We start from the raw sequence: 19197 nt of genomic DNA on the forward strand, positions 1-19197 counted from the left end.
GCAAACTCACGCTACCAAAGTGACCAGAATCACGGAGGTATGCAGCTTCCAGCTCGGGCGTCGAGTGAAGCTGACCCTGGAGAGGGCAAACTCATGCTACCAAGGTTGTCAGAAACACCGAGGTATGCAACGAGCCTGGAGAGGCGACGACTAATACTCACACTACCCCGTCGTCAGAAACACGGAGGTATGCAACTTCCAGCTCGGGCGTCAAGTGAAGTTGACCCTGGAGAGGGCAAACTCACGCTACCAAAGTGACCAGAATCACGGAGGTATGCAGCTTCCGGCTCGGGCGTCGAGTGAAGCTGACCCTGGAGAGGGCAAACTCATGCTACCAAGGTTGTCAGAAACACCGAGGTATGCAACGAGCCTGGAGAGGCGACGACTAATACTCACACTACCCCGTCGTCAGAAACACGGAGGTATGCAACTTCCAGCTCGGGCGTCGAGTGAAGTTGAGCCTGGAGAGGCGGTACTCACGCTACCAAGGTTGTCAGAAACACCGAGGTATGCAACGAGCCTGGAGAGGCGACGACTAATACTCAACCTGGAGAGGCTACTCAACAATTTTCCACCGGAAGACACTACAAGTCGGAAGGATGGCTTATTCCCCGGACAATTGGGTCAACTCCTTTACTTGTCAAACGGTACACCAAAAAGCTGTTTGACTAAGTAAAGGGGGGGCAGCTGTAGACCCCTAAAATTGTCCGGGTCGGAAATAAGACTCGAAGACTCTCGAAGACCAAAGGAAAGTCAGCTGGAAGGACTCCTGGAAGACCCTGGAAGACCCTAGGATGATTATTCGTAGGTTTAGAAGTCTTAGAGTAGCTTAAAATAAGGCTGTGGAAGGATTGAAGCTCAATACGGCCTCCTAGAAGTTCAGTACGGCCGTACTGAACAATTTGAACTACAATACGGCCGTACTGAAGCCAATACGGCCATACTGAAGTTTTTGAACTTCAGTACGGCCGTACTGAAACCAATACGGCCGTACTGTAGTTCAAAACTTCAGTACGGGCCGTATTGATGTCAGAGGCCGTACTGCGCCTCACTCCTATATATAGGACGTCATTTGGACGTCATTCCACACTTTTCCACACTTCTTGGACTCTCTTCTTGAGTATTCTGGGGTTTTTGAGCAGTGTTCTGCCCTAGAATTCTCTCCGAGAGCCGATCCGACGAAGTTCTTGAGTTCTGAGCATTTAGCTTGAGAATTCGAACTAGTCGAAGGGAAATCTTTTTGATTTCCATAGTAAGGATTAATTTTTAGGGAAGGAGCTAGCGAGCGTGTAGTGGGAGGGAGCGCCAAAAAGCCTCCTAACATTTGAATATATAAAAGCATGCTTCAAAGGTTTCTTCTTCAAAATCCTTCCTTTTATTGCTTTCTGATTGTTGCATCGCATGTTTAATTTATTCATCATGTAGATATCTTATTCATAGCCGTTTATAATAAATAGGGGTAATTTAGTAATTTTACACTGTTATTTATGAAATAATCCGTTATAGGGAACCCGAAAGGGGCGTTGTGGGGTGCTAACACCTTCCCCGCACATAACCGACTCCCTTACCCGACTCTGGTTGTAATGGCCAAAGTTGATTTATGAAATCAATAGCCTTATCCCTTTTTCCAATGTTTTGAGTAAAACATTGGTGGCGACTCCAAGAACCCTACTTTGCGAAAACCACTAATCCATGGAGGGTCCCGCTTGGGATTAACATGGATTAGTGACTCATTTAATAAAATTGTTAGTTCGACGAGGTCTCAGTTTTGGGAATAAGTCATTCTAACAATCCATCATTTTCCAAAACTTTAAAAAGAGTCAGACCATCGTCGCGAATGCCAAGGTCTGTTTCGGCGGGTGGCGACAAGTCATATCTGGAGCTATTTTCTGAAGGAACAAAAAGTAATTCAGTTTAATTTTAAATTTTGCTCCTTAAAAGAATAAGTAAATATTACTTACCAATCTCTTAAAATGCTCAGAAGTAGGAATGGATCTTCCAGTATGCAATGAACCATCAGGAGAATTTCTATTATTAGTATTAGTCCTTGACTTTTTTTTCCAGTTCTCATCATTCCATTTTTGTTCAAGTTCTACACGTTTTTGCTTTGGAATCCAACTCCCTAGATCAATGCCTCGTCACACCCTATACATAGCATTTGAAAACCCTTCAGATGCTTTATGGTCAAATGCTCTTCTTATTTGTGAATCATGATCAGGCAGCCACTTGAACTTTCTCTACATCAAAAATTTATAAAATTAAATTTAAACAATGAGAAATTTAATGCAATGAAAATATAAAATGGTTATTTTAATATTTGTAGTTCTTTATACTGAAACTCTTCAAACCACATGTTTGCCACACCTTCATTAGTGCTTTTAACCTCTCCATATGATTCACATGACCCTTCAAACTTGCCTTTGATTATTCTTGAAATTTCACGGGTAGGGTGAATTGGTGGGTCAAATCTATAAAAATAAAATAGAAGAATTAAAATAACTTATAACACGAAACATGTTTATATTGATTTAAAAGAAAAGAATTATTAATACTTACGTGTTTTGTGGACCTGGACGAATCCAAATACGTCCATCAGAGTCTACACTTCCAATTTCTAAAGATGGATCAATAGAGGATGATGATCCAACAATTGGACTACCAGTAGCATCAATAGAGGGATTTGTCTGTGGTGTTTCAGTCATATTTGGGGATTGTGTTAAAGAAACAGGAGGGGTAGGTATAGACTGGTTAGTTTGAGGAACTAAATGTGGTTGGGAAGTGGAAGTAACATGAGGGGTAGGTGTAGCTTGGTTACTTTGGGGAGTTGTAGGTGTTTGGGAGGTGGAAGCATGTGTAGGTTGTGTAGTACAATGTGGGGGTTCTCCAATAGAATGTGTTGGCTGAGAAGTAAAAGGTGGTGGCACAATGGTCGTACCTCTACCTCTCCCTCTTCCCCTACCTCTACTAATACCTCTACCAGTGTCTGTCCCTCTTCCTCTATCAGTCATGTTATTACTCATAATCTATATACACAATGTACAACATTAAGAAATGAAGTTTATTAAGACATCAATAATAAGTTCAAGATTAACAAATAATACCTACTATATAGTAATATATGCATATCCACAACAACCACAAGATTATGACATCAAAGTCTATTAATGTACCCATATCAACAAAAATTACAACATTACTTGAGGTAAATATGAAACATGAAATTAAGTTAATTCTTCTTCTTCTATTACATAAAAGAGTCAATATGAAACATGAGATTAAGTTAATTTGAATCTATATCTTCATAAGTTTCATCATAATCATCTTCATTACTTGATGTCAATTGTATGTCTTCTTCTTCTTCTTCTTCTTTTTCTTCTTCTTCTTCTATGTCATTTGGAACTTCCTCTGCTATGCCCATAATATCAACAAGACTTTGTTGAATATCATCATTTGAAATAACTAAAGGCATTTGTTGTAGATCATCATCTTGGTAAGCAACATTTGTTTCAAATTTATCATTTCCTAATGATTGAATTATATTGCGTGCCTTGGTTTTTATGACACCAAACCAACCTTGTTGTCCTTCAGGAAAAGATGTAAAATACACTTATTCTGCTTGTTGAGCTAGTATAAAAGGATCATAGCTATGATATCTCCTAGATTTTTTTATTTCAACATTGCCATAAATATCTATTTTTGTCCCTTGAGAACTGGAATCAAACAGTCACATTTAAATAAAACCAACTTTTTGTTAGGCCACCCAGTGTACTCCAATTCACAAATATCAATTAACACTCCATAATAATCATTTTCCATTACTTCATATTGGCCTCCTCGCACACAAACATGATGGTTTGTTGTACTCATTCCCTCATTTTGGGATTTAGTTACAAACTTGTATCCATTGATAGCACAATTAGGCCATTTTGTTACTTTTCTAATAGGGCCCCATGCCAAACTCCTTAAAAGCACATCATCAATTGCATTATCAGGGTTAAGCGCCTACATTTGATACTTTGTTAGTCAAAGATAATAAAATAAGGTACCTTGTTTGAAATAAAATAATAATTTCACGTACATGTGTTTTAAACCAAGTAGAAAAGTTCATGGAAATTTCCTTGTCTAGGTTGGCTTCATTTATCTCAGGGTTCAATTCCCGTAACAAATACGAGTACATACTGTATATCCAAGATGAGGATTTAATCATTTTCAAGTCTGATTTAAATTTATCACACGATGTTTATATTAAATATACTTACTTTAAGTAAGGAACCACCTCAGGACAATTTAAAAGCACATACAAATGTGCAACTTCCATTTCCTTCTCTTCCAAGGTAGAATTGATACGTTTCCCAAAAAGACGACATGGATAATTGAAAATTGACAATCGAGGATATGAAGAAGATTGTTCACCATCATCATTTCGTGACACTCTTGTTCTCCTTGATGGAATATGGGAAGGATAATAATATGATGCAAATGTCGACATCTCCTCAAGTAAATATGCTTTACAAATTGAGCCTTCCACATAAGCTTGGTTTGTAACTTTCTTTTTTAACGATCCTATAAACCTATGGAAAAAGTAAGTCTTAAAATTCAAGCAAAAAAAAAAATAAGGATGTTGTAATAGATTCAATATTAATAATAACTAACCTTTCAAATGGATACATCCATCTATATTGAACCGGGCCACCAACTCTTGCTTCATATGCTAAATGAATTGGTAGATGTTCCATTGAGTCAAAAAAACTTGGAGGGAATATTTGTTCTAGTTTGCACATTATGATTGGAATGTTATCTTCTAACACACACAACTTCTCTTCTAAAAGCAAGGACGAAGTAATTTCTCTAAAGAATTGACTAAACTCAGTAAGAGTGTTCCATATAGGCTTAGGCAACACTTTGAATGCGAGTGAAATCAAACATTGCATAAACACATGACAATCATGACTTTTCATGCCAAATAACTTTGCTTCCCTCAAGTCAACACACCTACTCAAATTGAAAGCATAACCATCTGGAAGCTTGAGACTTATACCCATTGACAAACAGCTAGTCTTTGTTGTTTGGTTAATGTATATTGTGCCTTTGGCTTTACAAGGTTCCAAGTCCTGCCGACATGTAGTTCTAAACCTCTACGCTTACAATGAACTTCTAAGTCCTTTCTAGATTTGATAGTATCCTTTGTTTTTCCTTTGGTATCCATGACTATGAACAAAATATTGAGAAATACATTTCTCTCAATGTGCATCACATCAAGATTATGTCGAAGAAGATTTGTCTTCCAATATGGTAATTCCCAAAAAATACTTCATTTTGTCCAATTGTGCTCTTTCCCATAGCTTGATGGATTTTGTTCTTGGGATTCTTCAGTACTTGGTAGATGTTGCACCCTTTCCCATATTTCTTGACCACTCAACCTTCGTGGAGGAGTTAGAACCTCAACTTTGCCTTTTGTAAATGAAGTCTTATTCCTTCTATATGGATGATCTTGTGGTAAGAATCGACGATTGCAATCAAACCATAATGTCTTTTTACTACATGCAAGGCTAAACCCTCGATTATTTTCCATACAAATTGGGCAAGCAAGTCTTCCCATTTTCATCCAACTACTTAACATCCCATAGGCTGGAAAATCATTGATCGTCCACATCAAAGCTGCTCTCATCAAAAAATTTTGCTTCAAGGACACATCATAAGTCATAACTCCATCATCCCACATCACTTTCAATTCATCTATAAGGGGGCGCAAGTACACATCAACTTTATTCTTTAGGTTGGATGGCCCAGGATTTATAATGGTTAAGAACATGAACTCTCTTCTCATAGACAACCACGGCAGCAAATTATAAGGAGTAACAATTACAGGCCAACAAGAATAAGTCCTAATAGTTTTGTCAAATGGAGCAAAGCCATTAGCACACAACCCTAATCAAACATTTCGAGCCTCTTGAGAAAAATCAGACCATGTTTCATCAAAGTGTCTCCAAGCTTCTGCATCTGAGGGATGAGATAAAGAACCAGGTTGTCTTTGATGAGTATGATGCCATTTCATTTCATGAGCTGTTTGCATTGAAGAATACAATCGTTTCAACCTAGGAACAAGCGGGAAGTACCACATACTTTTAAGTGGCACTACTTTGTCATTACCTCGTCTTGTAAAGCATTTATACCGCTGCCTTTGACAAACTTTACAATTTTGGAGCATCTCATTTTCCTTGTAGTACAACATACATCCACTTGGACAACAATCAATTTTCATACTTCCTAACCCTAATTCAGCAACTATTTTCTTTGCTTGGTAAATATTTTTAGGCAAACAATTGCCATCTGGAATTATATCTCCCATAAATTCCATCCATTCATTAAAACATCCTTCGGATAAACCATAGTCTATTTTCAAAGTTAAAGCTCTTAAAGAAGCGGACAATATAGAATATTTATCACAACCATCCCATAAAGGAGATTGTGCATCCTTCAACATTTGAAAGAATTTTTATGCTTCTACGTTTGGATCTTCCATCATTATGTTGTTGTTGTCATCATCATGTTGGTCAAGGTGGGTGCCAATTTCTGTTCTAGCAGCATCCATGACCAATTGTTGATAATTATCAAACATTTCCCTAGGCCCATTATTAGCATAATATGATTGATCTACAACCATAGGAGGAATTGGGGGCATTGGTTCACCATGATTTGTCCAATGATAATGTTAGTCATGAATCCTTTCTTGCAAAGATGCACCCTTACTAAGTCAGGTGTTTCATATCTCCTACACTTACATTTCTTACAAGGGCACCTAATCTTCCCTTGTCCAATATCATGTTCATCGTGTTCCAAAGCAAAATTCACAAATTCATTAATTCCGACAATAAATTCTTTTGTGATACTTCTATGACAATCCACTCTATTATCCATCCACCTTCTATTTTCAAGAATATTCATTTCTGATGCATATAATAAGACAAAATTAATAATTATAACGATTTTAATTTATTTTCTCCTATGACACTTAGGCATGGCAACGGGGCGGGGCGGGGGCGGGTTTTACGTCCCCCGCCCCCGCCCCCGCAAATTTAAACCGCCCCCGCCCCCGCCCCCGATACCCGCCGGGGATAAAATCTAGGTCCCCATCCTCACCCCCGGCGGGGTTCGGGTTTCCCCGCCCCGCCCCCGCCCCCGCTTTTATTTTATTTTTTCTTCTTTTTTTCTTTAAAATAAATATGAACAATTTAAAAAAAATAAAAGAAAAATAAAATAATATAAATTTTTACATATAAATATTTATAATTTTGGTTTATATATATAAAAATAATTTTTTAATTATATTATTAAGCGGGGCGGGGGGCGGGGGGCGGGTATGGGGACGGGGGCGGGGTGGGTATTAACATCCCCGCCCCCGCCCCCGCCCCCGATTTTATCAATCGGGGAAAACCCGAACCCGAACCCGAACCCGATAAACACGGGTTTTCCCCATCCAAATCGGGGCGGGTTCGGGCGGGTACCCACGGGGGCGGGTTAGATTGCCATGCCTAATGACACTCCTATGAGCATTAAATGAATTTTCTATATATATATATATATAGAGAGAGAGAGAGAGAGAGGAGAGAGAGACAGAATGAGGGGTTCACTTCAAGAATAACACTTAGTGGAGTTACTCCACTCAATAATAACCCATACACTACATTAAAATTCAATGATTTAACCATTAGATTAAATTTTTAGGAAATAAATCAACTCTACATTTTTTTTACAAAATTACACTACAACATTTCTTATCTATGGCAACAATAAAAAAACGTTGTTGAAAGCCAAAAAACCGTTCCTAAAAGTTTAAGGAACGGTTTGGCAACGGTTTTTCAAGCGTGGATTTATCAACCGTTGCCTATTTCAATATGCAACGGTTTTTTGGCCTGTGCCCACGATGTCAAAAAAACCGTTACCTAAACTTTCAAGAACGGTTTTCATGATCTTCAGTGGCAACGGTTTTTTTTTAATTTAAGGCAACACTATTAATTTTTAAAGAACGATTTTAGAAATGTAGTCTATTTTTATAGGCAACACTTTTATGACCGTTGCTAGTGACATCAAGGAACATTTTTTTAAGGTTGTCAATGAGATAATATAGGTAACAATTTAGACTAAATTTAAGCTAAAATTTTGTAAATAGTGTCTAAATAAACGCCCAACGTTGTCTAAATTTAAAAATTTAGACTGGATTTAACATTTTTTTAATGTTGTCTAAAATATTGTCTAAATTTTACTTTATCGTGTAAAATCATATATATATAATACGCACCTATAATTATAATACAAATAGTATATTAAACAACTCATATTAATAAGAAGAACTATACATTATTTTGGATTGATAATCCTCTTGTACATCCTTTACTTCAAGAAGACATTTCTCATGTGCTCAATAAAAAAATTGATTTCACCCTCAAAAAATAATAAAACAAATTATAAGGCTAGTCATCCATCCATGTAAGTAACATCATTCAGTCTCTTCATCATCATAAGGCTGATCTTCATTATCAAGTCTTTCCTGCACATAAATATATTTTTTCACTTAGAAAACTTATAGAATTAATCCCCAATCAATCTCCAACAATTAAATGAGTTAAAGCTAGTTATACATAAGAAAACTTTTGTAACTGGTTTGGTATACGCAAATGAAATGAATTAAAATATAATTTAGAACTTGACAAAGGAATAAATTATACCTTATCATGACCAGGATAACAATTTTCTCATGATATGACCATTCTGGGACTTTGAAATTTTTCAACTGCTTTTATAGGTGTCTTTGTCCACTTGTGAATCTGCTGATCCAGTTAGCATTCCAAAATAACTCTTATTTTCATGCGCTCTTTCTTCAACATATGAATCTATCAATGGGTCACAAAACCTGAATGACAATGAAAGGAAAAAAGGGTTGTTACCACAGCAAGAGCTCCCAAATGTCCAGAACAAAATTTTTGGGAAGCTTGTTCTTCAGACATTTTGTTCATTTGATTACTACATTAGAGAGTCATAGAATTCTGTCACCTTATGGTCAAAAAGTTTTGTTTTACCCATTTTACATGAAAAAAACACAGCTATATTTTCACAAAAGTGAAAAAAATAAAATCACTGGTATACTCTTTTCCTTTTTGGGGTAAAACCATGAGAGTATCTGGACCAATCCTCATTTAGGAGTAGAATCAGGGCTATAGTCTAAAATGCAAGAAAGGGGGTCCCTTAAAAAAAAGGCATGTCATTTCTTGGTTAAGCCCTACTCATGAAAATAATAATGTTCACCGTTATCATAGCCTCTATAATTCATATTACAAGTTACTTTAAGTGATTAGTGATTATCCAGAGCAATTGAAAATCATGCCTGTAAATTATGCAAATATCTATTCATCATCTGGAGTGGAACACCTCAATGTTGCTTCTAGCTTTCTACCATTTCATTTTTGTATGTTAAACAAGCCATGCAACAGCCACATAATGTATATTATGAACTAGTTTTTTCCTTATGCATCTCATCATGTATATTATGCACTACATACCATATAAGTTCATTTATCATGATTATTTTTTTTGGTTTGGGACAGGGAATTCATGTAGTTAAGTCTCACAAATAAATTAATAAATAGGGAAATGTATATTGATATTAAACTCACGAGTCAAGTAATTTAAACCAATGTGCCTCTGACTCCTCAGGATTTAGGCGAGGGGTGTTCCGCTGACACAGACTTGCAACTTACCATACATTTTCCTATTCTAGTATTATACAATCCTCCCCCATTAGTTAATTCACTAACACCACACACTACGCACCTCCATTATCAACTTGGAAAACAGCCCACTGCCCACATAAATGCTAATCACACAACAATCATGTCACAATACTATTAAAATATTCCTAGCACTCGTACAACAAATTAAATACAGCAGCTGGTGCAGCAATTCACCCAAATTAAATACCCACACAAAAAAGATGCCAATTCCATCAAACAAATTAATCAACATTCAATTACCCACAACCAAAATACCGGAAACCCAAGAACAATCAAATTGCATGAATAATTAACTACGGGCAAAATTAAGCAGCAAGGAAAATGAATCATTAATCAACAAAAAATGAATTAAGGATTGGCTGCCATATCAGCTAAGCTGCAAAAACAAAAGTGCCAAAAATGACAATTGAGGATCCAACAAATAATAAAACATATAAGAGTAAACTTGCCATGGTTGATAAATTCAGGAGGACCACTTTGACTGCCTCCACTGCTTTGAGGATCATAAATGCTTCTCTCTGACTGAGCTGCACTATGGTCTAATTCAAAGGTGCTGCTGCTCCAAAAATCTTCTAATCCATCCACTTTAGTCACTGTTTGATCTTGAGTTCTTAGTCCTTTAGATGCTTCATCCATTGCAATAACTTCTGGAGTTTTTTTGCATCATCCAACACAACCTATGTTCTATTATAAAGCGGTGGAATCAGAAGTATGATAAACACCTACTATTAGTAATATTTTGTGAACCAGCTTGAATTAAAAGATGATGTTGATAGTAAAGAACAGGTACCAAAAATAACTCAAGTTAAACAACATAACCTATCATGAATATGCATCACTCGGTTGGTAGTACTTATCATTTTATACCTAAACAATACATTAAAAGACAAATAAAACAGAGAGACACAATAGCCTACTCTCTTGGTATGTTCACCTGCAAATTGATAAAGAGAAATAAATTCAATAAAAACAACTAATCCACAAGTTTTCTAATCAGACCTATCATCAATTTCTAAAGCTCTATCCCAATTCTTGTTTCAATTCATTTTTTACCCTAAAATTAATCAATTAAATGTCAATTAATTCCAAGAATATACCTACTGCATGGATCTGAACCATACCAAAGCTAGAAGAAAATATTATCAAGAGTGTTGTTGCTAACACTGACCTATATGCATCATCCACTAATTTGGCCACCTGTTCTTTTTCCACAAAATTTAATTATAATAACTTCTTTCACTGATATCTTTCAATTTTATATTTATAATGAAGGGTAAATCTCTGTATTGCAAATAGTAATTAAGATATTAGAAGGAACCTAACCTACTGACACTGGGAGCGGGAGAGGGATATAATAACATGCTACTATCTAGCAAACACTGGAACAGAAACATCATTATCCTTCTAATTATATTACATAGATATGCATATGTACAAAAATTAGTACATTAATACATTACATACAATTACAACTACAATGTCTTACAAAAGAAACTTGGAGTAGAAGGACTGATACCTGAACAACCAGAGTTGTAAGGGGTAATGATGGACAATGTGAAGTAGCTCCGGCAACAAATGCCTGAGAAAGCCTATTGAATTCAGCAGCTACTTTTGCATCATCAAAGCTTGCACTAGAAACCTATAATCAAGGCCAAAGAGTTATGAACGAGATATGAAAAGAAAGGAAGAATACAAATCATAAGCTTCTAGTAATTAGGGGTTTAGGGTTTACAATTAGGCGATGTAGAGCGCGGCGGCGGCCTGCAAGCTCGGCTCCTGCTCCGTGAAGAGCGCCTCGACAAGCAGCTTGAGGAAGGAGGGGAACGGCTGCCTGGTGATGCGCATGGACAGTGCGGCGATAAAGTCGGCGCACGCAGCTCGCACCGAGGAGTCCGGGTCGCGAAGACGGCGCATGAGGTTGGCAAGGATTTTGGAGAGGAAGGGCGAGAGCGCGTTGGCGTGCGCGTGGGAGAGGGCGGTGGAGGCGAGGGCGACGTCGAAGGAGGGAGGGTGGGAGTTGGCGTCGTAGTTGGCGGGAAAGGGGGAGCTCCAGGAGGAGGAGGGAGGCGGCAGGGGTGGACTGACGGAGGCGGCAAAAGAGGGTGAGGGAGGAGGCGGAGAGGGCGACGATGAGGAGGGAAGGGGTGTGGGGCTGGGAGATGAGGAAGGGTGCGGGGAGAGGTGGGGAAGGGGTGTGAAGGTACTGGGGTTTCACTTCTACAACGGTCATAGGTAAACCCGATGTAGAACAACTTCCTGATTCAAAGTCTGGCCAGGGGGAGCGCCAACTGAAGAGGAGAGAGGCGGCGGCGTGGAGTGGCGGAGGCAGGGGAAGAGGGCAAGGGAGGGGGCGGAGACGGCGATGATGAAGAGAGAAGGGGTGTGGGGTTGGGAGATGAGGAAGGGTATGTGAAGAGGTGGGGAAGGGGGTGTGAAGGTATTTTTCATAGTAGTGCAAGAATAGTTTTATTAATATTGAAAAGAGAATAGTGCACCCTTTGATCAATTGTTGCCTATATGTGCTTTTGGGAACGGTTTTATGATTGTTGTCAAATAAAATGCCAACAGTTTACAAAATTGTTGCCTATATGTGTTTTTGGAAACGGTTTTATGATTGTTGTCAAACAAAATGTCAACAGTTTACAAAATTGTTGCCTATATGTGCTTTTGGGAACGGTTTTATGATTGTTGTCAAACAAAATGCCAACAGTTTACAAAATTGTTACTTATTCCATATTTTGAGAACATTTTTTTAGGCGTTGCCTAAAAACTCGTTGCCTAATATAAAAAATGTTGTAGTGTTAAAAAACAATTTTGATAGTTAGTTAAATTAATTCAAATAACAATACATTAACTTAATCCCTAAATTAAATTTCAAGAATAATACCTAGTAGAACTATTCCACTTAATAACTCATGCATTACATTAAGTTGAATGGATAACAATACATTAACTTATACAGTACATTAAATTTCAAGAATAATACTCAATAGATTTACTTCACTCAATAACTTATACACTACGTTAAATTTTAATTATTTAACTAATAAATTAATTTTTTTTATGAAATAGACCAAGTCTACAATTTTTTATAAAATTTGAAAACTATTTGATAGTTTTTTAAATTAATTTAAATAGACGTATATTCATAAAAATATATTATATATCAATTTGAATTAATATAATAAAGTTTCAAATAGATTTCTAATTTTATAAAAATTTATACACTTGATTTATTTAATAAGAACTTTTAATTTAAAAATTAAATTATGAAGTTTATTATAAATTTCCTAAAATATCAACACCAAGTTCATCATATTACACTAGAGCACTCTTCATAAATGCCAACTTTAGTAAAGATATACAAATAAAGCCCAAGTTCCTAACCTGTCCACTCGTTACTCTTGGTGAAATCAACACCAACAATAAGATTAGAAGACTCGAGCCCAGCATGTGCAAGAGCCTCGGTAACCTATAATCAACCATATAATTATTGCAAATGATTGAAATTTTCAAAAATAAAATAATTACAAAGTGTTGATTCTTTTCCAGTAATACAAAGAAAAGGCAAGAGCACCATGAATGAGAAAAAAAAACTTCGAAAATTTCAAGATAGTATTAAATAACAGCAATCAAAGTCATTCCAAATCACATGAAAATGCACGCAATCATAATAGCTATATGCACATGACATTGTGTAGTTCTAAATTCATTGCAAATAACTATATGTGCAGAGCATTTATATTTCTCTTCGGTGAATTCCATTTAGCATATTTTTCTTTTGTTCGTTCCTGGAGTATCCTCCGCCGATAGCAGTGACTAATCTCCTCGCTACGTTGGAGGCACCTCAAAGAATGGGATAACTGATCCCAAGATTTAACGCGGCTGCATACACAAGGCAGGATTCGAACTCCTGACCTTGCTTAAGCGTGAATCAACCCCTACCGCTGCATATACACTTTGAAATGTAGTTCGTAATCAATCTATATTTAAGAAAGAAGCAACTACACATCCTTCTACATCCAATGTAACAAATAATTTCATGGGTGTAGTATCTTTTGTTTTTCGTTTAAAACAATAATAATCTTCCTAAATGTCAAAAAATAGACACCAAAAACATATAAGAAATCATCCTTTAAGGATTCGTTTGAGGACTAAACATATTAATTAAGCATTTTTTATTCAATAACTTTTTAACACATGAGAGCTTACTCCACAAATTTTCCCATAAAACTCATACAAAAGAGCTTATTTTGATAAGTTTCAACAAGAAACCTTTCAAAACAAGCTAAAAGTAAGATTTGTAAGTCTTTTTTTTCCTCAAGTGAGTCCAAATAAGTTCTCTAAACCCTCTGTCAACCAAAAGCATTAGTATGGTTAATGGTGAATGGTCAATCAATGAAATGAAACTGAGTCTTATGAACTCTTAGTAAATTGGAAAAACCCGCTTAGTGAAGATGGGTGAGAACCAAGGACACATAGTGGTATAAACCATACAATAATTCCTCCGACCAAACACCCCTTAACTGCTAAACAAAACAGTAAAAAATTAGTAGTGAAACATTAATAAATTATAAAAAAATAATTTAACAACTTATTAAAAATAATGATTTATGATTAGATAATGATGTATGACTAATTTTCTTATTTTGTTTAATATCTTATTCAATTTTTATTTATTATCATCTTCAATTAGTAGCATGAGCATGTAACAATAGGTAGAAACTTATTATTAAAAATAATATTAAAAATAATTTAGACGGAAGTCTGATATTGCAACCAATTAATTTATTAGAGACCAAATTGAGACAAAAAATAAAAGTAGGATTATATTGAAAAAAATAATTATTATAAGGAACCAAAATAGGCTTTTAGCCTTTTATTAATGGATGGTGAGTAAATCACACAAGTGAATTTGATATTATAACTCAAAATCTTAAAGCATTAGACACATAAGTCTTCTCACTTATATTATCTTATTTAACATAAACAACTCTAAATGATGTGAGACCACTTGACACTTAAACTCCAACATAAACACATTTACCATTCTTCGTGATCTTAAACAATATAAAAATAAAATACAAAGGGGTGAATTTGCTCCCTGCATATAATATTTCTAGTAACCTAATGTTTGATTAAACTTGAGATCATTAGGATATTAATATGCATAAAAAATTTCATATCAAATAATGATACTATCACAATAGTATTTATAAATAGAAGTTAACTCTTAATTTATAAGTAATTGTTTTTCTTTTTTGGAAAAATTGAATTAGGGTTAAAATTCACATTATAAGAATATGAAAGGGGTGGGGGGAATAAAACTTCTTCGATCTGCAAAGTGCTACTATTAAGCAATTAGTTTTATAATTAACAAAAGCTGCAAGTGAAAAACTCGTGAAAAGAATTATATACCATCATTTGCATAAATTTCCTCATCCACATCTTTTGGTGCAACTTGAGCAGAAAGAACGAGCACCGAAGCCAAGAACACACCAAGAACGAGCAAAGTTTTGAAACCCATTTTACCTAACTCACCGTGAAACAATTTAATTACAAACTTTTTCCTACGTTTGTCGATGAAATTGAAAAGGATGTGGCTAAATATTCTCTATTTATCGGCAAGGTGTGAGAACTGATACAACAAAATCATATTCAATTCTTTAGTTGGTATCGATATATATCAGTCTTATCTTATAACTAAGCCTTCAAAAATATATATGATCATGATTGATATGTAGTTTAGTCTCTAAAAACTAGAAAGAAATATTGAAAAAAATTCAAATCTCACATCGGCTAAAAATTAGACAATTAAATAGTATATAAGTAAAAAGTAATTCTCACCTTATAAGTCAATTTTGTATTATTGAGTTAGACTCAAATCCACAATTCTAAAATTATTAGGTATGAGTGGGTGTACCTTATAAGACGGTTTTGTAGAATTGAATTAGGCTCAAATCCACTGTTTTAAGAAGAAAAAAAGTTTCATTTTTCTATAAAAAAGTTACAAATTAATTTATATATAAACTAATTTTAAGTTTGCATCAATATTTTTTTCATATTACTTTTATGCTCTGAAAAGTATTTGGAAAAATTCATACAAACAATCACTTAATTAATGAATAATAATCAAATATTGTATAAAAAAAAGTTATATATATCAAAGTCTATATAATAAATATTATATAAAAATGTAAATATGAAGTAGAGCTGTCAAAATGGGTTCAACCCGGTGAGCCAACCCGGCCCACCATGGGTTCGAGCCAGGTTGGGCCAAAAAAAATTTAAAAATTTTAGTACGGGCCAATTTTGAACCCGGCTCACCCTGGTTGAACCCGTGGAAAGCCGGGCTGACCCACCAACCCGTAATAGAAAAAATGTATACTTATGTTATTAGGCCAAATTAGGGTTTGATACACTCTTAGTTCTCACACCCTCATCAGTCAGCACCGCGAGCCAGGACGCGCTTCTTTTCCAACCCTCGAAGCTCTCGCAGGCGTCGTCGCCAAAAAGCACGATCGCTACTTGTTGCTTGGTTGGTGTCTCCTTCTTCGAAATCTAATCGAGTACGAGAGTTCCGTTCATCAGTCCATGTTTGCTAGGAATAAGGGAGAGGTATCGCGATTTGTTGAGGATACTCTCCACCTGCCTTCCAGATTTGGCTGCCATTGTCAGTAAAGGAAGGTATCGTCGTTTCTCATGAATCTCTCTTTTTTTTTTCAAAGAGTAATAATATATTAATAACTTCTAAGGCATGCACCGATCATTCTTATAATTTGATAGTTTAGAATTTAGAATCTAGCAATAATATTTCCTTTCTTTCTGTTTTTGTTTACTGCATGGCAGTGTTTTCGTAAAGGACTATTTTAGGATGGAATTTGTGAACTTAGCAAGAAGCTATTGTTATTGGTGGTTTTGGGATATTGTTGTAAACCTAGAAATTGAATTTTATTTCATTGATTTATCTTGTGTTGGTTGAATCAATGTAATATTTGACAAGCTAAATTTCTGCCTGTTATTAATTGTGTTGTGTATATTTACGGTTTTACAGAATAAAATGAGATTTGAAACCATAGATGAACAATGTGTTAATAATAATTTGAATGAAGCTTTGCCATCAATTGCAGAAGAGATTGAAAATGAGGTATTGATGTTGATAGAGAAAGTAAGAGACCTAGGGTAACTACTTCTAAAGTTTGGGATCATTTTACAAAAAATGGTATAAAAGATGGTAAAGAAAAGGCGAAATGTAATGCATGTGGTGTTGAGTATGCTGTTGGTGGGACAAAAATAGCAACTTCAACAATGTTGCATCATTTGTCAAAGTGTGTGGTGCTAAAAAAATTAAAAGATAATGATGTGGTAAAAATGATAATTGATCATGCTAGGAAGTTAAGGTCTAGGGAAATTGACCAAAAAGTTGTAGATGATCTTATTTCAATGGCTATTATTCAACATGGGTTGCCATATAATTTTGTTGAATATAAGTGGATTAAAGAATTGCTTATATATCTAAATCCAGAAGTAAGAGTTCCAAGTAGGAATATAGTTGTGTCTAATATTTCAAAGAAATTCCATGAACACAAAGAGAGGGTGAAAGTTGCAATGCATAAATCTCATAGCCGAATTTGTTTATCTGATTGTTGGACTTCTATAACTCAACAAGGGTATATTTGTTTGACTGCTCATTTTGTTGATGCTAGTTGCAAGTTGAATAGAAAGATTATTGCCTATTGTAAAATAGAACCTCCACACACTAGTCATGATTTGGCACAAATTTTTTTTGCTTTGTTGCTTGAATGGGAATAGATAGGAAAATATTTTCTATCACATTAGACAATGCTAGTGCCAATGAGGTGTTGCAAAAAAATTTGAGTGAGCAATTAAAATTGCAAAATAATTTGATATGTAATGGTGATTACTTTCATATAAGGTGTAGTGCACATATCTTGAATATTATTGTGCAAGGGGGCTTAAGGGTGGCTTCTGATGCTTTGCACAAGATTAGAGAGATTATTAAGTATGTGAGAGGATCGGAGGCAAGAAAAATTGCATTTAAAGAATGTGTTATTCAAGTAAGGGGTATTGATACAAAAGTAGGTTTGAGAATGGATGTTTCTACTAGGTGGAATTCTACCTATCTTATGCTTGAAAGTGCAATTAGATATCGACGTGCCTTTTGAAGCTTGGCTATCTGTGATAGAGCTTATGTTCATTGTCCATCAAATGATGAATGGAAAAGAGATGAAAAAATGTGTGAGTTCTTAAAGCTATTTTAAGTCATGACTAATTTGATTTCAAGTTTATCTTATCCAACTTCTAACTGTTACTTCATGCAAGTTTGGAAAATTGAATGTTTGTTACGAGAAATGCCAAAAGTGATGATCCGATAATTAAAAATATGGCATTGAATATGATGAACAAGTTTAGTAAGTATTGGGATCATTATTGTGACATTATTGCTATTGGGGCTATTCTTGATCCACGAATGAAGTTTGAAGCTATTTGGTTCTGTTATTCAAAGATTGGTCCTTCTACATGTGAAGAAAAGATTAATATTTTAAAGGAGAAGATGTACAAGTTGTTTGAAGAATATGTCAAATTACATTCAAATGAGTCAAATACTTCAAGTTCTCAAATTTCCCCTTCAACACATATTGCTTCTTTTACAAATGATGAGCAAGTGATGGATGCATTTGATGTAAGTTTTTATTTATCAAATTTTCCAACACAACTTGTTTTATTTTATTTACATCTTATTTCTTACTTATCAATGACTTAAAATTCTCTTATTAAATGTCGTAGGAATATGTTGATTATTTGAGTCAACATATTAATGAAACTGGAAGGTCTGAATTGGATCTTTAATTATTTAGATGAAGAGAATCTTGACCTAAAGTTTTTTGATAAGTTGGATGTATTGAGTTATTGGAGGGATCGTCGAGATCGTTATCCAAACTTATCTAAGATAGCTTGTGACATGTTTAGCATTCCTATCACTACAGTTGCTAGTGAGTCTGCCTTTAGTTTCGATTCTCGTGTGCTAACAAAATATTGTTCTTCCATTCTTCCGGAGATTATTGAGGCACTCTTTTTAACTCAAAATTAGTTGCATGGTTTTGAATTAACAGGTAACACTTATTAGTATTATGAAATTAATTTAATAATTTATTACTTAATTTTTCATCATTATTAGTTAACATTTTTTTTATTATAGATGGGGATGAAGAAGATGCTTTAATAGATGAATATATTTTGGATTGCTCCATTCAAGACTCTAATGTTATAGATGGACAAGTGACAACAATGATTTAATGTTAGATTGTAACTTGTAATTTTTATGATTTTGGATTGTATTTGAAGTTGAGGATGATTTTGGGTTGTATTTGAAATTTGAGATGATTTT

The 19197-nt window shown here is 35.1% G+C and overlaps 2 protein-coding genes across 2 annotated transcripts; both read right to left on the minus strand.

The window, feature by feature from the left end:
• Window positions 1-1170: 1170 nt before the first annotated feature.
• On the minus strand, window positions 1171-3516 carry LOC145953071 (uncharacterized). Its single transcript, XM_083066669.1, has 2 exons — window positions 2557-3516; window positions 1171-2468 (listed from the first exon to the last, which is right to left on the minus strand). The coding sequence occupies exons 1-2, from the start codon at window positions 3018-3020 to the stop codon at window positions 2306-2308; spliced, it is 627 nt and encodes a 208-aa protein (XP_082922795.1). The 5' UTR covers window positions 3021-3516; the 3' UTR covers window positions 1171-2305.
• A 4792-nt stretch (window positions 3517-8308) lies between these two features.
• Window positions 8309-12501, minus strand: LOC145953085 (uncharacterized). The gene is made up of 5 exons (XM_083066696.1): window positions 11521-12501; window positions 11305-11427; window positions 9672-10472; window positions 8727-8911; window positions 8309-8548 (listed from the first exon to the last, which is right to left on the minus strand). Exons 1-3 carry the CDS (start codon window positions 12016-12018, stop codon window positions 10452-10454), a joined length of 642 nt encoding a protein of 213 aa, XP_082922822.1. The 5' UTR covers window positions 12019-12501; the 3' UTR covers window positions 8309-8548; window positions 8727-8911; window positions 9672-10451.
• Window positions 12502-19197: the final 6696 nt, after the last annotated feature.

Source organism: Cajanus cajan, chromosome 11 (assembly GCF_000230855.2).
Source record: "Cajanus cajan strain Asha chromosome 11, NIPB_CcT2T_4, whole genome shotgun sequence".
Lineage (NCBI taxonomy): Eukaryota > Viridiplantae > Streptophyta > Magnoliopsida > Fabales > Fabaceae > Cajanus > Cajanus cajan.